Raw genomic sequence first — 26,265 nt, 5'->3', positions numbered from 1 at the left:
TTCTATTCTGAGATTGCATGGTCACCTCTGCTGGAGAGCTCTGCATCGTTGCCAGTGCTGCTGAGCTCGCCACGATGTCCAAACAGGAAATGAGGTTCAAACTGGCCAGACAGGAAAAGGAATTCAAATTTTCCCGGGGCTTTTCCTGTGTAGCTGGTCAGAGCATCCGAGCTCGGACTGCTGTCCAGAGCGTCAGAGTGGTGCACTGTGGGATAGCTCGCGGAGCTATTATCATCGAATTCCATCCACACCTACCCTAATTCGACATGGCCATGTCGAATTTAGCGCTACACCCCTCGTCGAGGAGGAGTACAGAAATCGAATTAAAGAGACCTCTATGTCGAACTAAATAGCTTTTTTGTGTGGACGGGTGCAGGGTTAATTCCATTTAACACTGCTAAATTCAACAACCTCCTAGTGTAGACCAGGCCTGAGACCTCCAAGCACCTCAGTTGCTTACACGCTCTCTCGTAGCTCCACCTTGGCTGGAGGTATGTTGGGCTTCTAGTTTAGGGAAGGACAGGGATTTCAGGGATGACATAGCAGGAAAGAAGCAAGGAGCTAAAGCTAAGCAAAGGAATTTCTTAACCACAGTGACTTTGTTAAAGTATTTGAGTGTCACCGATCTTTGAAAACGTAAGTTCTCAAACACACACACACACAGTCTCAGCTCACCCTTTCTGAGATTCTGTGTCAGGGTGGGCAGAGTCTGCCTATTCTCTCTCCTGCTTACACATGGTCCATCCCCCTACACAGGCAGAATACCCCTCTTAAGCAGACCTCTGTCTTCCCCCATGCTCCTAGGACACGGGTGGCCAACCAGCATCTCCAGAGCTGCATGCAGCTCTTCAGAAGTTAATGTGGGTCTCCTGGCATAGGTGCCGACCCCGGGATTAGAGCTATAGGCACCAACTTTCAAGTGTGCTGGGGGGTGCTCAACCCCCAGCTCTGCCCCAGGCCCTGCCTCCACTTCACTCCTTCCCCCACGGCCCCTGCCCCTTCCCACCCCCTCCCTTGAGTGCGCCGCATACTCACTCCTCCCTCTCCCCATCTCCCATCCATCTCCATGCTCAATACCCACCAGCAGCCCTAATAGCCCCCTCCCGCCCTCCGGAGGCCATGCCCATCAACACCTCCCCCTCCCCTTCCCCATGCCTCCCACCCGCCATGATCAGTTGTTTCGTGGCATGCAGGAGACTCTGGGGAGAGAGGGGAGGAGCAAGGACGTGGTGCTCAGAGGAGAAGGCAGAATGGGGGGGGGAATGAGGGGGGACAGGAAGAGGCAAGGTGGGGCTGGGGACTTGGGGGAAGGGGTGGAACGTGTGCAGGGCCAGGGCAGAACTGGGGGTCGAGCACCCCCCGGCACTTTGGAAAGTGGGCACCTGTCTCCTTAAATCTTTGCACAAGCAGACTGTGAGAAGCTTCCATAGTTATGTCACATCACATCTGTGACATTAAACGACTGCTCGCGGTGAGCACATTACTCAGTTTGGACTCTGAAATGGGAGTGTAAACACTGTGTGCTGCTATGGAAACTTTTATCAAAATTTTTCTTACACCATCTAACAATGGAAGGCAAGTGAAAATGGAAAAGAAAATACACAGATGAAAACCAGGCTTCCAACAGGACTGAGAGAATAAGTACTTTTTCGTTGAAAGTAATGGTAAAGCCATGTGTCTTCTTTGCCAGACATGTATCTCTCAATTCAAATCTTCAAACTTGCAGCACCATTTCGCTTTGAGCCATGCACATATGGATCAAGAATTCCCACAAGATTCTGAACACCACACTTTAAAACTGAAAACTATGTAGAAGCCCAGTTCTTCACCAGATTTGCCAACCGATTACAGGATGTAATGTTAGCCTCCTATTATGTGGCCTGGCACACAGTCCATGCGAAAAAGCCCTACTCAAGGTGAGTTTATAATAATGTGCCTCACTGATGTGATTTCAATCCTGTCACCAGAGAACGAGAATCTACAGAAGAAAATTTCTGGCCTGTAGCTTTCACACCACACAACAGAACGCCGAATCTGTGACCTGGAAAGTGACATCAAATTGCAACTGCACTCATGACTTCAGCAGTGAGAGTATCTGAGCATTGCTTTGGAGGAGTCATGCAATGTATAGGATACACCTCAATTATCAGTATTTGTCCACACTGTGTCTGACGACTATGTTGTAAGGGAAGAACACCTCGATATCCTGTCACTAAAGGACAGAACTTTAGACAAGATCTAAAGGAGGCATTAATGTTTGTAGTTGCAAAAAACAAACTTGCCTTTACAGAAGCTCACTGCCATTGCAACGGATGGGGCTCCGTCTATGTGGGGGATCTGTGAATGGATTAGTAGGGCTTTGTAAGTCTGACGAGAGCTTTCCTGAATTTTGGACATTTCACTGTATTAGTCACCAGGAGCAACTGGTATTTAAAAAAAATCTCAAATTTGATCACATCATGAAACCTCTCTTGCACATTGTGCATTTCATTCGCTCAAATGCACTCAATCACAGACAATTTCAAAATCTAATCGAAGAACTAGATGAAGACAACTCCCCTGCCAATTTGCCATTTCACTGCAGAATTCGATGAGTCTTGAGAGGTAAAGTTATTTCCCATTTTTTTCAAGCTCCTGGAACCAGTAAAATTGTTTATGGAGAAGTAGCACAGAATACACCCCTAGCTTACAGATCCTGGTAGGATCTAGATTTGGCATTTCTTGCAGAAAGGCTGCTGCATTTGGATAAACTAAATGCGGACTTACAAGGAACATTCCAGTTGCTGTCTGATCTAGTGCAAAGTGCATATGTGTTCATGAACAAACTGCAGTTGTTTCACAGACAAATGCTTGAGGGAAAGCCGACACTTTCCCTCAATGCCACAACTTCAAGCGATCAAAAGAAGGTGCAGCAGAACCCCTAAAACGGAGCACAACTAGATATGTGAGAGTGATTAAAGATCTTAAGGACAATTTTGGAAAGTTAAGGAAAGATTCCAAGATTTGCAGTGGAAAAAGACCTCAAATCAGATTTCTGATTGACCCTTTTAGTGCCGAAGCTGATTGTTTGAAGCTCCCTTTAGTCACTGACAAAGCAACATCTGTGATTGGGCAAGGCCAGATGGCTATAGTAAAGTAGTGAGAAACAGGTATGTTAGCCCCAGGTTAAACAAATCCCTGTTACCATGGTAACCAAATAGCATCTAGCTGCTCTGGGTTAATAAAGACAACTGGGGCCAATTAAGATCCTTCTAGAAAGCAGTGGAGACAGCTAGGTTGATTGGGACACCTGAATCCATTCAAGGGCTGGCTGGAATTAGTTAAAAGCCTCCTAGTTAGTCAGTTAGAGGTGTGTGTCAGGAGCTGTAGGAGGAAGCTGTGCTGCTGGGGAAACTGGGCAGTACAAACACTATCAGGCATAAGGAAGGCGGTCCAGAGGTAAGGGTGAAGTAGACCTTGAGGAAGTGGGGGGGCTGCTATGGGGAAGTGGCCCAGGGAATTTTACTCGTCCTGTTTCAAGAAGACTGCTATCAATAGCTGCTACTATTAGAGTCCCTGGGCTGGAGCCTGGAGTAGAGGGTGGGCCCAGGCTTCCCTCCCCTCCTCCTCTGCCCCCACTATCCCCGATTAATCACAGAGACTGAGACAACAGAGACTGAGTGAGGGAGGTTTGCTTCTTCCCACCTCCCTTGCTGGCTTATGATGAAAATGGCTTAGTAGGCTGTGACCCTTGCCTCTCTAGAGAGAGAAGGGTTATGTGGAGGGTCACAATGAGGCTAGCATAATCTGCCTGGAAGCACGGGACCCACTGAGACAAGGTTGGAGCTTTGTCACACATGAAAGATGGAAATAACAGAATTTTTGTAAGATTGAAATCTGTTCACGTGACGGGGCACACTTGCTACACACTGGTACTGCGAGGATTAACGCCACTCTCTGGGCCAAGGAGGCCATGACCCTGCTGGGCATGCTCCAGCTGGAGACTAGGTATAAAAGGAAGCAGCTCAGCTCATTAAGGGCTGGCTGCCAGAGGGGAAGAAGAGCCGTCCCATTCCTCGCCTGCGGGAGCCGGAGATCCTGAGAGTCAGACTGGAGGTCTGTGGCCAGCAGAGTCCTAGGGAACCATCCACGCTGAGGAGCCCAGAGACCCCGATACCCCATGGACTGTGGCTTTGGAAAACACGGTAGGAAATGACCCAGGGAGGGTGAACAAGTGATATCTCCCACTTGAGTGAGGTCAGCGTGTTTTGGTGGGAGTCCCTGCTGACCCAGTGGCAGACCACTCCGCCACTGTTAGGGCCCTGGGTTGGGGCCCGGTGGAGTCGGATGGGCCTGAGCCCTCCTACCCAGTCCCCTCGCCCCCCCCCCCCGGGTACTGGTTGCTAGGCCGCACTGCCCTGTGTCTGGAGGCTGTTATATTGACTCTAACCGCCAGGCCACACTGACCTGAATGCAAGGGGCACTGTAATTGACCCTGGCCATTATACATATATAATCATTACATATTACTGTGGCTCTTTGGCAATGTACATTGGTAAATTCTGGCTCCTTCTCAGGCTCAGGTTGGCCACCTCAGTCCTAGGAAGTTTTAGATCCACTCGCTTGCCCCTTTCCCCTCAAGGCCCTCTTGTGGAAAACCCATTGTTTCATGGGGGTAGGCCGTAGTCAACACACACTCAAAATCACTGGCCCCAGATTGTGGTCTTTGATTTCTCTTAATTATAGTCCTTCAACAAGGTATCACACATTTTACTTAAGGAGGGCTCTGTTTGGAATGCAGTAAAACAGGTTGTCTGTGTATATGTCCAGGCTTGTGCAGTCAATGTCCAATATTTCCACACAGAACAAGATTGTGTGAAATTATGAACTCTGACATATCCCACTCCGTTGCACCCTGTTTCAGGGGAAGAATGATCTTGTTGCTCCAGGAGCAACTTCTGATGGCTGCTAGGTTCTGAAGGGAGCTACAGTTTTGCAACAATAGGCCCGTGTTTACACTGGCAACTCACCCACGCTCTTCGGCCCCTAGCCCTGGATTTCATGTCTTCAACTGTGTTCTTCCTGTCAACATCAACCTTTGCATGTTGGGGATATAGGGCAAGATGCAGATTGCAGAGACTACAACTAAGAAACATTCCTGTCAACAGTCACACAATTGCATTGAAAACATCCTAATATCAGTTAAAACTCTATCCAAGCAGGTCTAATTTTGCATTTGTCTTTTGTGAATAAATGTTTGGACTGCTAGAGTACAATGGCACAAAAAATGTGGCCATGGAAAAGGGACAACGTGGCATAGTCAACTGTTAATAACAAATGAGAAATACTGTGACAACATTGTTTGCCAGTGAAAGATGCACAGTTAGACAGTACCCGCCCCCCCAAAAGCATACAGTCTTAAAGATGTCCAGATGATTAGGAGTCCTTGCACTATATAAGATCAGTACCATATTGCTGACAAAGCCCTACGGATATGCAATCTACAGGTCCAAGAGGCAGTGATCTATCCAGGAACAGGCAATTAAGGTAGGGTATATTCTTGTTAAGGAGCATTGTGCTTACGTTTGGAAGGAAAAGGAAGTAAGGTGTATGTGTTGGGAGGCTGTGGGAGAAGAGCAATCAGAGGTTAATAGTACTATTAACAAGACACCAATTCTGATTAGGCAACATGTGAGTCAAGACTTCCACTTTTTTATTGTTACCTTATCCTCTCAACTCTACCCGCCAGTTCTGTCTGAGCCCAATGACTGTTTCATATCAGAAAACTGGATTGTAAATCCTCTCAGGCAGACAGTCTTTGTTTTTTGTTAGTACAGTGCCTAGCACAACAGGACCCTGATCTTTAAACATTTTATTTTTGTATAAACTTCATAAATAGGGGCTACCATAATAAAAAAAACAGACCATATCACTATGGTGCAGGTAGTGAAGGCAGCAAGCCCCTGGGAAAGGAGGAGAAGAAATTGTAGGACAAATGGGAGTGGGGTGACCCATCTGATGAAAAATGGTGCTGCACTTCAAGTCAGACTCTTCAGTCCTCACCGTAGTGTGGAGTGGAAGCCCACATCTCATTTTAAATTTTAATCTGGCATCCCTACACTAGAACAGCATGGAAGACGTTAACAGGGTGCAAAGAAGTTGGGACAGATTTGCAAGGAGAACAGATGTGATCACTTCACAAAAGGGGAGGGTGGGTCGGTGATTGGAGGGGTTGATTTGGAAGCAAAAGAGCTGTGAAGAAAAAAGAGCAACAGTAGGAGAGAGCAAGAAGGAACCTTTCATTAGTCTCAGCTCACATACAGTTCAACAAGCTTCAAGGACAAACTTCTCAGATCCATACCTCAGATGTTGCCTCCAAAATGTTTTCATATCCCTAGCTGGAGATCTGTGACTAAGAACAGAGAGTCTGGATCTGACATGCATCTTTGACGGAAGATTTTTTCACTCAATTAGCAGTGATGCTTAAGGCAGGGGTCTCAAACACGTGGCCCATGGGCCACGTGCGGTCCACGGGGCTCTTGTGTGTGGCCCGCCAAGCTCCCCGCGCCCCCCTCCCCCACCCGCCGCTTCCCGCACTCCTCCGCCCCTCTGCCTACCAGTGGGATTGCCTCCTGACGCTGCGAGCCTCGCGCTGCTCTCTGAAGCAGCCGTCAGCACGACCCTTTGGGTCGGGGTCGGAGGAGGCAGAGGGCTCTGGCATTGCCTCCTTCCAGGCACCGCCCCCCACAGCTCCCGTTGGCCGGGAACAGGGAACCGTGGCCAATGGGAGCTTCGTGGGAGGTACCTGGATGAACGGCAAGAGCAGCACAAGCAGGGAACCCCAACTCCCTCCCTCTCCCCCTCCCCTAGGGGCTGTAGGGACACTGTTCCAGCTGCTTCCTGGAACAGAGCAGCGCGGAGCCGGGGGCCAAGACAGCCAGGGAGCCTGCCCTGGCCCCAGTGAGCGCCGTTGCCACCCCGGAGCTGCTCTAGGTAAGCGGCACCAGGCTGGTGCTCACACCCTGAACCCCTCCTGCACCCCCAACTCCCTGCCCTGAGCCCCCTGCCACATCCCACACCCCGACCCCCTGCCCTGAGCACCCTGCACACCTCCTGCACCTCAACTCCCTGCCCTCAGCCCCCGCTGCACCCTGCACCCTTTCTGCACCCCCTGGGGGCAGCGTTGAGGTGGGGACTTCAGAGAAGGGATTGGAATGGGGCAGGGGCAGTGGGGGGGGGGGTGTCAGTGATGCAGCCCTCGGGCCAATGCACTAGTCCTCACGTGGCCCTCAGGGTCATCTGAGTTTGAGACCCCTGGCTTAAGGCATGGATTATCTGTAGTGTTGGTATGAATGAGCTGCAATACTGGGGCAAGAGAAAAGCTTGAACTGTGGCTACCTCACTCTCATGAGCATTATAGTTTTCATATTAAACTACACTAACAGGTATTTTTTCGCCCAGCAACGAGGAAAGTTCTCCAAAGGAGTCCTAGAAACTGTTTGAAAACAAGCAGCAGTTACACATAGCTGTGCTACTGTTGTATTAACTGATACCAACAAGTAATAACTAAATACAAAGTTGCCAGCTACGCCGTGAGACTGCATATATCTACCTATCACAAACAGCAGATTAGATAGAGCTTCATACTACCTTACTAATGTAGTCTCATTAATTTTAATTCAATTATAAAAACAGCTAGCTGGAAAAACATCACATATAAATGTTTTAATTTGCAGCGCAGCCTCTATATAATCCCATAAAAATGCACATTAAAATTAGGGCTGGCTGTCAAGTGATTAAAAAAATGTATCGCGATTAATCACGCTGTTAAACAACAATAGAATACCATTTATTTTAAAATATTTTTGGATGTTTACTCCATTTTCAAATATATTTCAATTACAACACAGAATACAAAGTATACAGTGCTCACTTTATATTTATTACAAATATTTGCACTATACAAAAATTGTATTTTTCAATTCACCTCATACAAGTACTGTAGTGAAAGCTGAACTTACAAATGTAGACTTATGTACAAAAAAACTGCATTCAAAAGTAAAAATGTACAACTTTAGAGCCTACAAGTCCACTCAGTCCATGGTGGAGTTCCGGAGTCGACGGAAGAGCGATCGGGGATCGATTTATCATGTCTACACTAGACACGATAAAATCGATCCCCGATAGATCAATCACTACCCGCCGATCTGGCGGGTAGTGTTGATGTACCCTCAGACAAACAAGGTTGGTTAAAATTTGCAGGAGATAATGCTGCCTGCTTCTTGTTTACAATGTCACCTGAAAGTGAGAACAGGCGTTCGCATGGGACTATTGTAACTGGCATTGCAAGATATTTACGTGCCAGATGCCCTAAAGATTCATATGTCCCTTCATGCTTCAACCATCATTCCAGAGGACGTTTCCATGTTGATGATGGGTTCTGCTTGATAACAATCCAAAGCAGTGCAGACTGACATGTTCATTTTCACCATCTGAATCAGAGGACACCAGCAGAAGGTTGATTTTCATTTTTGGTGGTTTGAGTTCTGTAGTTTCTGCATCAGACTGTTGCTCTTAAGACTTCTAAAAGCATGCTCCACACCTCATCCATCTCAGATTTTGGACGGCACTTCAGATTCTTAAACCTTAGATCGAGTGCTGTAGCTATTTTTAGAAATATCACATTGGTAACTTCTTTGCATTTTGTCAAATCTGCCGTGAAAATGTTCTTAAAATGAACATGTGTTGGGTCATCATCCGAGACTGCTATAACATGAAAATATATGCAGAATGTGGGTTAAACAGAGCAGGAGACTCCCCAAGGAGTACAGTCACAAATTTAATTGACGCTTTTTTTTTTTTTTTTAAACAAGCATCATCAGCATGGAAGCATTTCCTCTGGAATGGTGGCCGAAGCATGAAAGGGACATTTGAATGTTTAGCATATCTGGCATGTAACTACCTTGAAACGCCGACTACAAAAGTGCCATGCGAACGCCAGGTTCTCACTTTCAGGTGACATTGTAAATAAGAAGCAGCAGCATTTCCCATCAATGTAAACAAACTTGTTTGTCTTAGCGATTGGTAGAATAAGATGTAGGATTGAGTGGACTTGTAGGCTCTAAAGTTTACACTGTTTTGTTTGAGTGCAGTTATGTAACAAAAAACTCTGCATTTGTAAGTTACATTTTCACAATAAAGAGATTGCACTATAGTACTTGTATGAGGTGAATTGAAAAATACAATCATTTTTACAGTGCATATATTTGTAATAAAAAATAATATAAAGGGATCACTATACACTTTGTATTCTGTGTTGTAATTGAAATCAATATTGAAAATGTAGAAAAACATCCAAAAATATTTAATAAATTTCAATTGATATTCTATTGTTAAGTGCAATTAATCATGATTAAGTTTTGTTAAACACATGACTTAACTGCGATTGACAGCCCTAATTAAAACCAACATATAGTTGGCAATCACCACTGCTCACAGTAAGTGTAAACACATTATACTCTTACTGTGTTAATCAAGGTAACAGCTCTTTCAAATTAATCTTATAAGCAAAACATAATACATGGTAAACACAAAGTTGTATTGGGCTAAAAACCTCTCAAGGGAGAATGTACAAGGAGGGTAAGAGAATATTTGGCTTGTGTCCTTTTTTGCTTCCTTATGGGTTTACAGAGGGCATCCAGAATCTCTTAACTAAAGGGAGTTTTTTTAAAAAACTAGTAGGGCTTTGTGCTGATTATGAAAAAGAGATGTATTTTTAGCTAACTGGAGGTAGAAATCCTAAAATGAAGACCAGACAGTTTGTAGTTTTCACGAGTTAAAGATCAGGCCAAGTTAAGAGCACACTTTTTTTCTCCTTATAAAGACACAGCCTAGGAATTAAAGTCTTTTACATTTTGAAAGACTAGTGAAGGTAGAGCTAGTGAAACTATGACACCAAAAGAATTCAGAGATATCAAACAATCAAGACAGAAAAGTTTTTTATATTTAAAATTCTGCTTTGGAGTATTTGTGTTTTTTAGTTTAATAGCTAAAACTCCAGTGACTGATTAACATTATATAAATGGTTTCTTCGTGGAACACCTCCTCACCCCTTCCATTAATGTGTGAGTTTACACAATATGCATGAACTGAGCCCCATTAGAGATCCTCCAACAAAACCAAGGAAAACCAGACTTCACATTCCTGATACTTTTAAGATAGGGGTTCTCAAACTTCACTGCACCGAGACCCACCCCCACCCCCCCCCGGACATAAAAATTACTACGCGACCCCAGGAGGGCGGGCACTGAAGCGTGAGCCCACCTGAGACCCACCGCCGCAGGTGGCGGAGCCAAAGCAGAAGCCCAAGGTCTTCAGTCTCAGGCAGGGGGCCTGTAATCGGAGTCCCACCCCCCCAGGGCTGAAACCCTTGGACTATGGCCCTGGGTGGTGGGGATCGGGCTTCGGCTACCACCCTGGGTTTCCGCTTTGGCCCCAGGCCCCAGCAAGTCTAAGCCAGCCCTGGCGACCTCATTAAAATGGGGTTGCAACCCACTTTGGGATCCTGACCCCCAGTTTGAGAACCGCTGTTCTAAGCTAAAAATCCAGAAAAACCTTAAACCCTTCCCCCTGCGTTCACTTTTAGACATCATAAAAAACAACAACCAGAAGATCCTTTTAAAAATCTTTTGCAGATCATTAGTCTCACATTGAGTCAAAGCTGAACTCCCCAAAACACCCAATGGTATGACAGCCCTGATTCAGTAGTCATTAAAAATATAACAGTCTGTGAAGTGTTAGACAATTATTGGTGTTTTATCACAGCAGCTTCACTTCAAACGAGGCATTATTCTAGCTACATCCTATACTGCAGATAGGAAAGGAAAAAAGACCAAAGAAAAGGAGGAAGTAAAATACAACACATGATCTTAGCTCTAAAGAGCCGAGAAACCAAAGAGGAACATGAGAAAAAACAAAGATTCCGGAGATCCAACTAAAAGCAGGTCTACACTACCACTTATGTTGATATAACTTATGTCGCTCAGAGGTATGAAGAAGCCACTCCTGTAATGCAAATTACAGCAACCTAAGCACTGTCCACACAAACACTAAGTTGGAGGGAGATGCTCGCCTGCAGACATAGCTTCCGTCTCTCATGCAGGTTGAGTCATTATACCGACGGGAGAACTCTCTCCTTTCGGCATAGAGCATCTTCACCAGCTGCGCTGATGTAGAATTTCTAAGTAAGCAACATAGAATCAAAGAAATTAATCAAGAATTAAGGAAGAACTGAAACGTAATAAGGAGACAACTGGAAGTAAAAAAAACTGAGGAAAAAAGAGCTGGAAAAATACTTGAAGGAGAAACAGGACAGGGACAGAACCTGAAGTAGACTGCTGGTTGAGACACATTTTATATTTCAATGTATTTAAAAAGAAGTACTGCCAATTGAGTACCTGCATATTTTTATAATGAAAATGGTGGAGGGAACTACATTTCATAATGAGAAGCCCTTATGCCACCAAAATATTTTCTGGTGCAACAATGGAAACTACATCCACTTTCATAAAATCCTGGGGAAATATGGTACCTATGAAAACCAAGGACAACTTCTCCAGTATTTTACTTGTGTTCAAGGCCAAATTCACCCTTTTTGTATAAAGTTTCCGCAGGAGATCAAGAAAACAGTGCACTGTTGATAAATGAGAAATGTCTTGTTACAGATCCTAAAGTCACAATCACACTATTTAAACAATGTCTATGTACTTATGGAACCTCATCATCTTTGCCCATTACGTATTCTGATATCACACACTAGACAGAAACAAACGTTAGCTTTGGGTGTTTCCACTCCTACTATTAAAAAAAACAAACAAAAAAAACACACCACCTACTCCTTGACCTGCTTGAATCAAAAAACCCCAACAAAACAAACAAAAAACCCACAAAATATACAATATGCAGAGTGGTCTTTAAAAATGGTCAAAACTTTTTTTGTGAAAGCCCAGGCTTTGTCTGCCTTTGACACACTGTATTTTTGAAGGTACTTGAAACTCCTCATCTTGCAGATATTAAAAATTAGGCCTGCATTCACAAGATGTTCGTGGGTATACAAAACAAATTGGATTTAAGGTAAGTACCATTTTAATAAGCAGTAGCAAAATGGACTGGCTGATGAGCAGATGTAAGAACATATTGCTCAATTGCCTTTTGGGCCTACTCTAATTCAGATTAGAAATGACCGTGTATTACACAAAGCTGTCAGGCAATTAGAAAGCCTGTAACTGAGTAGTTGCAAATTAATTCCCTAACGGTGATATACTGAGTTGCTATATGTGCATCACTACCCCGCTTGAACTGCGCCACTCATTTAAAAAGCTTGTTGGAGGGCAGAGTGAAAGAGCAAGCAAGAGCAGAAGTAAATCATTTCGGCTCCCTTATTTTGACTTAATTTTTAAGCTTCCATTGAAACATAGGATTTTCTTTAGGGTGAAGTAGCCTATAATATATCTAGCAAGTTGTGCACTGATGAATATGTGAGAGAAACAAGTCTTTCCTGACCTCTGTAATATCCTACAACTCAAATAAAAGTGTCAACAATACAGCAATGACACAGGGCTATGCTCAGGGTTATGTCACAGGAGACCACACATCTTTCAATTTCCAATTGAAAGGACAGGAAATAGTGAGACTTAACTCTAAATGTCCAAATAGTCTCAAATTCAGATTTCAGAACTGTGACGCATCACCAATCTGTCCTCCAAAGATCACAATTCACTCCTACAACCAGAACAGGGAAATCAGTACCTGACAGATCTAATGTAAGAAAGAAACAGATTACAAAAAAATCTGGAAAATAATCTTCACACTCGGAAGTACCTATCTTAAAAGGAGCATTTAACCAAAATGAGCTGCCACAAAACCTCCTTTGCAAACAAAGTTGGAGGCCCAGATTTTAATCCCAATCAATTTTGGTCACATTTTCCAGCTTTTCTCCACATCAATGGGGACCAGAAACTTACTTTAAAAAAAAAAAAAATCATAGAACTGTAGGACTGGAAGGGATCTCAAGAGGTCTTTTAGTCCAATTTCCTGCACTCATAGCAGGACTAAGTATTATTTAGACCATTCCTGACCATCCTTGTCTAACCTGCTCTTAAAAATATCCAGTGAGATTCCACAACCTCCCTAGGCAATTTATTCCAGTGATCACTACCCTGGTAGTTAGGAAGTTTTTGTCCAACCTAAATTGCCCTTGTTGCAATTTAAGCCCGTTGCTTCTTATCCTATCCTCAGAGGTTAAATAAAACAATTTTTCTCCCTCCTCCTTGTAAAAAAAATTAGGTACTTGATAAAAACAATTTTCATGTCTCCCCTCAGTCTTCTCTTTTCCAGACTAAACAAACCCAATATTTTTAATCTTCCCTTGTAGTTCATGTTTTCTAGATTTTTTTTTTTTTAATCATTTGTGTTGCTCTTCTCTGGACTCTCTCCAGTTTGTCCACATCTTTCCTGAAACGTGGTGCCCAGAACTGGACACAATACTCCAGGTGAGGCCTAATCAGCGCAGAGTATAGCGCAAGAATTACTTCTCGTGTCTTGCTTACAACACTCCTGCTGATTCATCCCAGAACGATGTTAGCTTTTTTTTGCAAGTGTTACACTGACTCATGACTATGACCCCCAGATCCCTTTCTGCAGTACTCCTTCCTAGGCAGTCGTTTCCCATTTTGTATGTGTGCAACTGATAGTTCCTTCCTAAGTGGAGTACTTTGCATTTGTCCTTATTGAATTTCATCCTATTTACTTCAGACCCTTTCTCCAGCTTGTCCAGGTCTTTTTGAATTATAATCCTATCCTCCAAAGCACTTGCAACCCCTCCCAGATTGGTATCATCTGCAAACTTAGTAAGTGTACTCTCCATGCCATTATCTAAAACATTGGTGAAGATATGATATTGAACAGAATCAGACCCAGAACTGATCCCTGCAGGATCTCACTTGATATTCCCTTTCATCTTGACTGTGAACGACTGATAACTACTCTCTAGGAATGTTTTTTCCAACCAGTTATGCACCAACTTTACAGTAGCTCCATCTAGGTCAGGGGTGGGCAAACTTCAGGGCTTTGGATCTGGCCCGCGGGATTGCCACCCCCGTGGCGTCATGGGGCTAAGGCAGGCTCCCTGCCTGCCCTGGCCCCATACTGCTCCTGGAAGTGGCCAGCACCACGTCCCTGCAGCCCCTGGAGAAAGACGGGGGGCAGAGAGCTCCATGCACTGCCCTTGCCTGCAGGCACCGCCCTCACGGCTCCCATTGGCTGGGAACAGGGAACTGCGGCCAATGGGAGCCTCGGTGGAGGTACCCTTCGGTGCGCGGAGCCCTCTGCCCCTCCCTTCCCCAGGGGCCGCAGGGACACAGTGCTGGCCGCTTCCAGGAGCGGTGTGGGGCCAGGGCAATACCTGCCCAGTTGGCACAGGAGCCGCGGATGGTGCCTGTTTCTGCAATGGTAACAGCTGAAGGCAATCTGTCCCAAAGCTGAAGAGGATGAAGCACCTGGAGTAGGCTGGTACCAGCCCGATGCCAATGCTGATACAGACAGAAAGCAAGTCTGATGCTGCCATGTAAGCTGGTATGGTCAACTGCACCAAAAGTAATGGTGCTGCCATGGTATCCATAGGTACCCAGTCAACAACCACCCTGCAGATGGTTTCAGAGATGACACTATGGTGCCAGGATCCTCCTGTCTTGGTACTGCAGAGACAGGGGTTGGCACCCAAGCTCTACCCTGGAAACCTGAGTCTTGCTGATGCTGAGACCCTGTTCTATATGAAGAGGAGGACAAATCCCTCTCCAAACTCAGGCATCTCTGGACTGTTTTAGGAGTCCTCTGAACAATGGACATTCAGAGGCAATGCACAACCATTCCCCTTCTTGAAGAGGGAATCAGAGTCCAGGGGTCTGTTCTGACAGAGGTGGAGAATGTCTGAGGACAATAGACCGAACAGTCTGAAGAAGTCCCAATGCTGAAGCAGCCTCAGTGAAGGTCTCGGGCAACCTGAGTTCTTTTAAGAAAAGAATGATATAACACTTTTCTTTAACATGGCCTTTGCCAAGGCACAATAAGCAGCAGGTCACAGCCCACATGATGGGCAATGTTTGAAGTCCATGGAGTGCTGCTTAACCTACAGTGGTGTGCAGCACAAACTATGAACTCTAAACAGAACATAAGACTAATTAACACTGTACTAAAACTACACTACAACTATTATCTGCTGCTAATTTACACTACTAAGGTCTGAGCCACAAACGATGATGCAGAAGAAAAGCCATGAGGAGAAAACCAACACAGGGATTTCTGATTCAGGCTGCAGGTGGTAAGGAGCTGTAGGGAGAGGGGTCAGGGCAGTGCCAACCTTATATAGCTTTGAGAGGAGCCACAAGGCCTATAGGGCATGCATGCCACCCCAACAGATCCAGTTACAAGAAAAATGTCTCCAGCTCCCTGTGCACTAGACAATCATACACCTGAGTGGAATACACATCTGCAACCACTCAAAGAAGAACTAAAATCAATTTACTTCTGAATAAGACCTGGTCTACACTACAGGTTACGTCAACCTAACTCCATACACTACAACGTTGCTCCCACCGATTTAAGTCACCCACTACGCCAATCTAATAACTCCACCTCCACAAGAGGTGTAGCTCTTGGGTCGATGTAGTATCTTTGTAGACACTGTATTACTTACTTTGCCTCTTGGCTGTCAGCCCCTGGCAGCGGGGGAGCCTCCAGCTATGAGCCCTGAGCATGGCTCACAGCTCAAGCTATTGGCCCCTGGCAGCTTGGAAGGCCTCCAGTTGCAAGTCCCGCACAGGGCTCACAGCACCCTACAATGCCCCACACAGTTAAGTTGATCAAAATAGAATATGCATTTTACATGAAGTTCTTCTCAACCTCAATGCAAATTTCAACATATGATACTTGGATGCAAATGTAGAAGCACAATATTCTCAAGAGTTCCACTAAATGTAACTGAGAAACTGAGGCATCAGTCCTCCTTTCATTTAACCACCATGAGGCTGAATGTTGTAGTGGAAGAATTTTTACACTTCTACACTGCTTTTGGCTAAGATAATATTACTTCTTTCTCAACTAGATTTAAATAGTGTTCTGAACACCATACTGCAGTTTAGAACAATTGCACATAATCTCTCATCTTTTTCATTTTATGTTTGTTATCTGAAAAAGTGGCAAAGACTTCCTTGTACTCATCTCTGCATTTGTGGATGGCATCTTCGGTAAGCTAGTTATAATAGTTATTTACATCACATTTGCAGATGTATGTAAAGCACTTTGATCCTCAGAGGAAAGTTGCTACAGAAGTAGATATCTCGTAGACCCTAGCAGAAGAGAAGGTATTTACCTGCTTTTTTAAAAATCTGATAAGTAATGAAGGATGGACACAAGATCTAGCCCCTTGGAAAAAGAATCTATATTTGTTCTTCATTTCACTTTTTATTTTGATAGATATTGCCACTTAAGTCAATGGTGATACTCATTTATATCATGTAGTTAAATAGTATCACTGGCTGGAAACTAGATCTTGTATACAGGGCCGGCTCCAGGGTTTTGGCCGCCCCAAGCAGCCAAACGAACAAACAAAAAAGCCACAATCGCGATCTGCGGCGGCAATTCGGCAGAAGGTCCTTCGCTCGGAGCAGGAGTGAGGGACCGTCCGCCAAATTGCTGCCGAACAGCTGGACGTGCTTCCCCTCTCCGAAATGGCCGCCCCAAGCACCTGCTTGGTAAGCTGGTGCCTGGAGCTGGTCCTGCTTGTATAGATATACATTTGATAGATATGAGCGGTGAAGCATGCTCATAGTGAGTGATCTTATTGAAGTTTCTGTATACAAATTAATTTCATACCTTTAAAAAGTTCTCTTTCCACCTCAAACAAAACAGTCATGAAACAAGTGATTTCTCTGCTTAGAATATGAGGATGTGACAAGTAAATCACAGACTTTAACAGAACAAAAAAACAACAAAACAAAAACACACTTATGGGAGGATATTAATGAGTCGTGATATTTCCCTATTCGTTGCCAAGGGATTTCTGTAGAGTGAATTGTACTATGAAAGAATATCCATATGATTTCAGTTAACTGCATATGACAGATGCCAACTACTGTCTCTTATGAAGTGGGCAATTATGTTCTTAATTAAATGCTCAAAAAAAATTATAGTTGGATAGAGTATTTCACTATTTTTAACAAATGAAAAGTTAGACTTCAGTGTGATGGGATCCATAAAACCCTTCCTTTCTCAGCCCTATAATACAGTAAAACTACAAATAATTGGCCCTGTTGCAAACCCACTCTTCACAAATGCTTCCGTTGGACAGGTTTCTTTCTCCCAGACATTTCTGCTGGGAATACTGACTGTCCCCTGAGATTTGGGGAAGTCCAAAACCCAGAGGTAAAGTTTCTGTATCTCTAGGAGAGACCGTCAACTCTTTCGACAGCCTCACCTTATGAGGGGAAAGTAGCTTATAAAGTGTTACTCTTCCCAGAAAGCCCTACTATGCCCAGCAGCTTTGGGTAAACACTTTTAACTCAAGAAAGAGGGGAGCCTCAACCCATCCACATACTAAAATGCTCCAATTCCAAGTCCTAAATGGAATGAGCAACCCTCTTAACCATGAACTGCCACTGTGGACCCACTTAATTTCTCAGTGGTTGTTTCCTTCAGCCCACAGATTTGTTTTGCAGTCCAATTACTGAAATGGATTAGCATAGCCATGGAGACCTGCATTCTCAATCTTAAAAGGTTAGATATCTCATTACTGCCACTGTTGACGTCACTAGGCATAGCTACCAGGTAACTTGGGGAAGTGGAAGGCCATAAGTGCCAATGAAACTCCCCTGCTCTGGGTCTAAGTGAGCCACAGTAACTCCATCTTGTGAACTTTTACCAGCCTCCATGGTAGCAGCCTAATGCTGAAGCAGAATATGTAACGGTCAGCTTTTTTAGCAGACAGCTGCAGTTTCGCTCACACACTAGCAGAAGCAGTAGTGATAACGAGGGGGAAAAGTGGGAGGGAGAAGCCTGCTACGTCTTAGCTTGCAAGGTCGAAGATAAGCATGCGAATGGGAAATTTTCTAACAAGCCACAATGTGTACCTGCTGTAACTGCTTGGGACGGGAGGGGTAGGGAGAAACCAGAACAAAAGGCTTACTCAAAACAGCTTGGAATATAAAAAGGGAAAACTTGCTTGTATTTGCTGCGCTTCTGATTTGAGACATGCTGGTCTCCTGAGTGCCTTTTCGAGATCTCGAATAAATTTGGTTTGCTTCTCCACCCTGGTGTGTCTATTGGTGCGGCACACACCGGGCAACTAACACTGTTGCCCCCTCAGGGCCAGCAACGCCACTAAGTGTAATTATGGCTTAAATACATGACAGCAGGGTTAAACCAAGTTCTGTAGAGTTCAGAGATAACAGTATGAAAAGACTGCATGGTCCTGAAAGCAACTATGCAGAAGATTGTGTATCTAAAAGTTAAGGTGACAAAGCAATATGCAAGTTATCTAGGCCATTTGAAGGAAAATAGGCGAAATAGGGTAGCTGGGTAACCTTTTGGTAAGACAGACCATCTCCTTCCTCATCCCCTTTTTTGAGTCACCTAAGGATTCCCCTCCATTTTTGTCTCTAACAATGCCACTCTTCAACCTCATCATTGCAGCCAACTTGCTTTCCATCAAGGTAAATTGGAAAGTATATGTAATCATCACTGATCTTAAACATCTACAAGAATTATAATTAAGTGATTACAGATATCCCTTCCCACCTCCTAAAATCTCTAACAGCCTTCATTTCTAACCCAAACATAGCCTAGGAAAAACTCCATATTTCAATAAGGAGGTCTCCACCAAAACACTGATATGAGAAAGGAACAGGAAAGTAATAGTAAACGACAAATTGGTATTTTATAGGCTTATAGTCTCTATAATCCTCAAGCTGTAACAATGTTCCACAATTCCACTGACATGTTATATAAATTTACCACTGTTTTGAAAACAGAATTAGCAGCCCTAAGATTTTCTCTGGTAGCGAAAGATTTATGTGAATGATCTATCAGCATTTTATTTTGCCTCCGACCCTAAAATGTTAATCAAGAATATGCATGAGGCACTGCTGTTTAAATTCACAACTAGATGCAATTATGAACAAAGTGTTTATCTAACCAAAAGAAAATGTTTAAATCCATATTGACAAGTGAAAAGTGCTGAGTCAATCAAAACATCAATTTAACACCAAGTCACAAATTTTCAGCCATGTTCTCACACACTACCTGTAAAGGTTGTCCGATTAAACATAAGCCTCAGTTGTCAGAGATATAGACTTACTTCACATGGCATGGGCATGTCCAAAGCTAAAAATATTAACTTTGTAAATGCCATTTTAGTATCACCAGTAACATGTTCTCCTATTCCCCATAAATCCCAATGTCTGCTTATTACAATTATTGTTAAGTACAATACCAGACATGTATCAGAAACATTGTGTCCAGGTAGTGTTTTCCCTTGCAGAATACAGAATTACCGTATAATGGAAATTGTTGAATCCAAATAAAACAGCCTCAAAATATAGCATAGATTTTACTACTGGAGAATGCGGATATAAAATCACAGAACCACCATCTTTTCTTGTTTAGCCAAATTCAGCATTTTTCAAAGTTCAGGTCGTGACCCAGTACTGGGTCCCAGCACGTCAGACACTGGGTCGCTCTGGTCAGTGCCGCCAACCGGGACATTAAAAGTCCCATCAGTGGAGCTACCCAGCTAAGGCAGGCTAGTCCCTACCTGATACTGCACTGCGTCCCGGAAGTGGCCAGCAGTGGGTCTAGCTTCTAGGCGGGGGGCCACAGGGCGCCGCGTGCTGCCCCCACCCCGAGCACTGGCTCTGCACTCCCACTGGCCAGGAACCGGCCAATGGGAACTGGGTGGGGGGGCAGTGCCTGCAAGCGAGAGTTGCGTGAAGATGCTTGCGCACCTCCGCATAGGAGCCTGACCTGCTGCTGGCCGCTTCTGGTGTGCAGCACGGTCCGGGGTGCCAGGGCAGGCGGGAAGGCTGCCTCTGCACTCTGGCTGCGTTGCTAACTGGGAGCTGCCGGAGGTAAGTCTGTGCCCCAACCCCATGCCCCAATTCCGTGCCCCAGCCCTCAGTCTCCCCCCGCCCCCAAAACCTGGAACCCCTTCCTGCATCCCAACTCCCTCATTCCTGGCCCCACCCCAGAGCCTGCACCTCCAGCCCAGAGCTCTGACTCCCTTCCACACCCTGAACCCCTCATTCCCAGCTCCATTGGATCACGGACATCAAAAATTTTCTTCAACTGGGTCCCCATAAAAAAAGTTTGAAAACCACTGGTCTAATTTACTCAGATTCCACTGAGTGAACCCAAAGGTCCTTCACCCATCTACTTGGCCCAAAGTAAGTTTTTGCCCTTGTCACTAACTCCCACCTCTCACAACCTCTCTTCTTATGCTTATACAGTGAAGAGATTTTCAGATTAAAAAAAGAACGTGTCAAGGAGAATTAAGGAGGACCATTTTGCCAACTAGAAAAGGGTGCCCACTTTTTTCTTCCCTTCACCCTCCTCTTCCCCTTTCAGAATGAAAATAAAGTAGGACACTTTTCAGAAAAGGAAGAGCTGGGAGAAAACAGTACTGAAACCCATCACTGCCTTGGTTTTTGTTTCAAACCCCACACCCTACCTTGCACCCTTCTCTCTTTCTCCAAGTCATAGATACCAAGATCAGAAGGGACCAGGGGTGGTTATCTAGTCTGACCTCTGGTATAACAAAGGCCATAGAACTCCCTCTCAACTTCCCTTATAGATACCCCCTCCCTGCCCCCCCGCTTTCTACACTCCTCCTCGGATTTTCCCTTCTTCAGTTTTTTGTGCTTGCATACTATTCATTTTCTGTTCCTCTTGTCCCACCACACCTCTTTCATTGATTTAAAATAAATGTCATTCTTACCAGAGTCACTGATAAATTCATAACCCTTCCAAGTTGATCAACATAGTAGACATTATCCTGGTACCAAGAATCAAGATGTAGGTAATTATACATGCCAAAGGCGCGCATGTGGTCCAGGGTATACTGATCATCTCGAAGTTTCACTTCTGCTACAGCTGAAAAATAAAGCCAGAAAGACTATTTTAACAACTAGAAAATGCAGTTAATCATATTGCACTATTAGCCTTTTGACCTTGTAGTTGGGTGGCTTGCCTTCCAAATTTGTGCTGAAAGCTTAAGGATTTTACAGTTTTTTACATGCAGACTGGTTTAAGGAGACTGAGGATGGGAGGAATTATGTTTATGTGATCACCACTACCATTAATGCCTTCGCTCTACACTGTCCCTCCCCCACACATGCTGAGGAAATCACCATGAAACTTCAGCAGATGAAGCACATAGGCACCAGATGAGAACATCAATTGTGAAAAACTCACTCCAAATCCATTCTTCAAGAGCATAAAGGTTTCTGACAGAAGTACACCACCATAGTGAGGAAAGAAAAAAAAAATTTCTACTCTACCTCCATCACAGTTGCAAAACCACAGCCAGCAGGGTTATTCCACCTGGCAATTTGGACTTCATAATCCAGCCACGGGGTCAAATCACCAGCCACTAAAAGGCAGAAAACTCTGAACCAGAGTTGACCACATTAGCCACCATGCCACTATTTGATGGTATATGGCCTCAACACACTCACTGAAGCCAAAGGAGTCTTGAGAACGTCCTTCTTGGCTAATAAATATCAAACTATTCATGGTTAATGGAAGTTACCAAAGGGGGGGAGGGATAGCTCAGTGGTTTGAGCATTGGCCTACTAAACCCAGGGATGTGAGTTCAATCCTTGAGGGGGCCACTTAGGGATCTGGGGCAAAATCAGTACTTGGTCCTGCTAGTGAAGGCAGAGGGCTGGACTCAATGAACTTTCGGGGCCCCTTCTAGTTCTATGAAATAGGTATATCTCCAAAGAGGACAGTGATCAATAGTTCTCCACGTGCACTGAAGATGGGACAAGAGAACCTGCAGCAAGGGAGATGTAGTTTAGGAAAAACTTTCTAACTATAATGGTAGTTAAGCACTGGAATAAGCTTCCAAGGTAGGTTGTGGAATCCAAGTCATTGGAGGTTTTCAAGAATAGGTTAGACCAGTGGTCTCCAAAGTGGGGTGCGTGCACAAGAGGATCCTTGGGGGTGCGCAGCAGAAGTGGTTTTTTTTTTTTTTTTTTTTTTTTTTGCTTTGTCAGTTCAGGCAGGAGTCCGAGCATTGTTTTTTTTTGGCACTTCGGCAGGGGGTGCGTGCTCAAAAATTTTTTACTGATAGGGGTGCACGATCAAAAAATTTTGGAGACCACTGTGTTAGACAAACACCTGCCAGAGATGGTCTTGGTATACTTGGTCCTACCTGAGCGCAGGGGGAGGGACTGCATGACCTCTCAAGGATCCTTCCAGCCCTATATAATCCCCAAAATGAGAAGACCAGAGAACAGGATGAATATATTGTAATTAATTAAAAACTAATAGGAAAGATAGTCCAAGACAATTCTTTCAGTGGAACCAAGTTGATAACATCTGCTCCAAGTACTGATATATTAACAAAACTAATGTTTTTTGGCTTAGTAGGATTCACACACTGAAGCATTTAAAGGATTTTCACCTAGAAAGCAATAGGTATTGTCTCACTTGGTAACAAGCTTTTCAAACACAACAATGGGAGCTGTGGAGCCAGTGCTTAGGGTGGGGCAGCACACAAATCACACAAAGCCGCTTAGCCCTGCCTCTGCCTAGGAGCAGCAGGGACATGTTGCCACTTCCAGGGAGCCACACGGAGCCTACCAGCCCCACACCAACCTATAAACCAGACTTTTAATGAAGATCAGAAATGCCAGTTTATAGAGCTTTCCGGTTGGTAAAGTACTGAATAATAATACAAAAGAAATTTCATCCTTGAAAACAGTGTATTATTCTCTTGATAAAACATTAGTGTTTCCACAACACTTTAAATTCCAGAAACATAAATCAATTTATAAAGAACAGTTTAGGTATTAAAATGAAACAAAATAACCATGCCAGAAAAGATCCAGCTATTTAAATGGTCAAGTTTTACATTCTTGGGAAATACTGTTTACAAAGAACTTTAGAATGGGCACTAATGGAAGTGGCAAGGGAAGTTTGAAGAGTAGGTGTGAATTGAATGGGGAGGTAGATCTTAACAGTGATTCATTTTCATTCATATTAATGGACTAACTGGTTAGTAGTAAACCATTTCTGTGTCCCTTTTATTGCACATTCACTCAGCTACGAAAGAAATATATGAAATTAAACAATATTTCAGTCCTATTGTGTAAGTTTACTGGGGAATGGATTATAAATCACAATTTACAATAAAAATGTCCTAATCAACTTCTATAACATAGCAGCCTATCAAATTAGCATAAACAAACTTTCTCCCCCACAAATTACATTTATTTTCAATAGAGTAAATACCAATACCATTTTTGTAAGTATAATTGAACAATAAAGCAAGATAGAACATAAAGTTTTTCTCTTCAGACTTACTGCCAGAACACAAAGGACTACTAGGAAAGCAGCAGTAACCCATAGAGACATAATTATTAATTCACTTCAGTGCATTGCTTAAAGTGTGGTAATTCACGTGCTGCTTGTGCATAGTTTCCCAGCACTTAAAACTTAGTCTAAATCAAGTTTAATCAAACTTATCAAATGCACTTATCCTGCTGAGGACCCATTGCAAGTATGACGTTTCATATTAAATATGAGGAAAAGACCATCCTTTGTAATAGAATCATGGAATATCAGGGTTGGAAGGGACGTCAGGAGGTCATCTAGTCCAACTCCTTCTCAAAGCAGGAGCAATCCCCAACTAATTCATCGCAGCCAGGGCTTTGTCAAGCCTGACCTTAAAAACCTCTAAGGAAGGAGATTCCACCACATCCCTACAAGCATCATGTGGTTGGCTGCTTCACTCATACACAGAGCCCCAACTTTATTTCTATGGGATGGAAAGGATGGAAGAAAGGCACATTGGATTAGCAATCATGCAACATGTTAGCACCTAGATAGGGGAATATGAACAACAAGATAAATACCATTCACATTTTGCTTCTGTTAGTCTATCTTGAAAAGGGAGTCTCTGCATAGAACTGCTCCTTGGGGGAGGGGACCATATTTTTTTTTAAACACAGTGAGGGCCTGATCCTTATTGGATTCTTTGGGCACTACTGTGATACAAATATCAAGCTACTACTTATACGGCTGGATCTCTCTATGGCATTTGATCATATTAGCCATCAATACTCCTGTTGTGTCTCAGAGACAAATCAGGGATGAACAGAACAGTCAGATGGCTCCATTTCTTCCTTTCAGACTGATTCCACAGGGTTGAGGACCGCTATTCTTCCACATCTAGAACCTTGACTTGTGGAGTCCTACAAGACTCAATCCTCTCCTTCTACTCTATTCAACACCTACATGAAGCTGAAGGGGAAGATTTTGAAAGAGCATAAGCAGCAATGCCAGCAACGCCAGACAATACCCAGCTCTACATTTTGCTAGCATCAAATGCTAACAGCATTAATTCCTACTATCTTGATTCTAAAGAGCCATCAGCACTCAGATGAGGCTTAGAAGGATTAGATTTTTATCTGTAAATATCAGTAAATGTCAAGTTTACCCCACACAAACCAACAAAAAAAAAATATTTCCATTGATAATTAAAATTTAGAGCTATGCAAATGGAAGAAAAATGATTCTTGACAACAGACTGAAGGATATTTACTTGTATATTTTCACATGATGTTGACTATTTCTGCTTTAACTTTTTGAAACTCAGCATTTACTGACAGTAAATTGTCTGACCTCCCCCCAACATCCCACATCTGTGAAAATTTAAACAGAAAAATTGAAACAAATGCTTAAAACCCATAATATTGCACAACTGAAAAATTAAAATAAATAAAAATAGAAAAACGCTTAAACAGATATCCACCAAAACTATACGAAAAAATTAATTCTGCCAATCCTATCAATAGTTGACTAAAACTAAACTGCTGCAAGAAGGAGGTTGAATGATGGAGAAAAAGAATTGCAAAGAATTCCCCATATCTATATTACCTTCCATCATCATAGTAATTTGCCATTCAGCCATCATGGGTCTTTTTGGACTCCTTGCTACTTTTACATACTAATAGTCAAATTAGACAAATAGTCACAGCTGCTAAAAACTCTAAGACACAACTGGCCAGAAGTCTGTGCGTCATACAACAAGATTTTGATTTGGCCACAGCAGTTCACACATTCACAATTTGATTACTGCAATGCTTCATGCCTAGGAATGAAGCCACCAATTCTGATAAAGGTCCATTTGGCTCTAAATTCAGCAATCTGCCTGTTCATCAACAGTGTGCGCTATGAACATCCTGCTCTCTGCACTGGTTCCCTCAAGAACAACATCATTAAATTCAAGATTTTAATCTCAACATTCAAAGCATTTCATGGAACTACCTCTTCCCACTCCCTCTCCCCCATTCTCCCTTTATGGGACTATAACTTCTATGAAGCTATGCTATATCAACAAGGATGAGCCTCATGAGAATGGGGGACAGAGCTCTTGCAGCATACAAAAAGATAATATATTGATCTGGAATGACCAATTACTCAAGATACTGGATGGTTTGGATATGTACTTCAGTGAATGGACTAATTTATTTCCCTCCTGAAATAATTTCAGAAAGCACTGAACATCTGAAACTACTTTATATAAATCTATTAATGGGATCCAGGTATTGTATGAAATTGAGATGTTATTAAACAGGTCCCAAGCGTGGGACTTAAGGTCTCATGTTGTACTTTCTTTTAAATGTCCAAATTAATGGTTATATTAAATAACTGAAATAAGATTGTGGCAAACTACTCCTGGGGGAATACTGCACCACTGCGGACATGCAGAATTCATGTCCCCTGAAGATTTTTTTTCCTGCATAGAAAATACATTCTGCCAAAGAGGCACTGCAGTTATGCCTTTCACCTGCCAGGGGCTGCTGTGGCACCAGAACTAAGGGCAGCCCGCTTGCTGACCAGCGGCCAATAGGGAGGAGGAGAGTCTGCATTCCTCATGGCATCCTGATTGCAGGGCCAGGTGAGGAGGCATGGGATATGGACAGAGCATGGCACATGAGGCTGCTGGGA

At 43.6% G+C, this 26,265-nt stretch overlaps 1 protein-coding gene across 1 annotated transcript in view; it reads right to left on the bottom strand.

Annotated features, from left to right (window-relative positions):
• The window catches only part of NUDCD1 (NudC domain containing 1), a 124,741-nt gene that overhangs the window by 89,021 nt on the left and 9,455 nt on the right, over positions 1–26,265 (bottom strand). Inside the window, exon 2 of the mRNA XM_054017854.1 lies at positions 21,023–21,177. Within this exon, the coding sequence (XP_053873829.1) occupies positions 21,023–21,177 (155 nt within the window). The remainder of the gene's footprint in view (positions 1–21,022; positions 21,178–26,265) is intronic.

This window comes from Malaclemys terrapin, chromosome 2 (assembly GCF_027887155.1).
Source record: "Malaclemys terrapin pileata isolate rMalTer1 chromosome 2, rMalTer1.hap1, whole genome shotgun sequence".
Classification (NCBI taxonomy): Eukaryota; Metazoa; Chordata; order Testudines; family Emydidae; genus Malaclemys; species Malaclemys terrapin.
The sequence above is the reverse complement of the archived record's forward strand: the minus strand, read 5'-3'. Positions and strand labels throughout refer to the sequence as shown.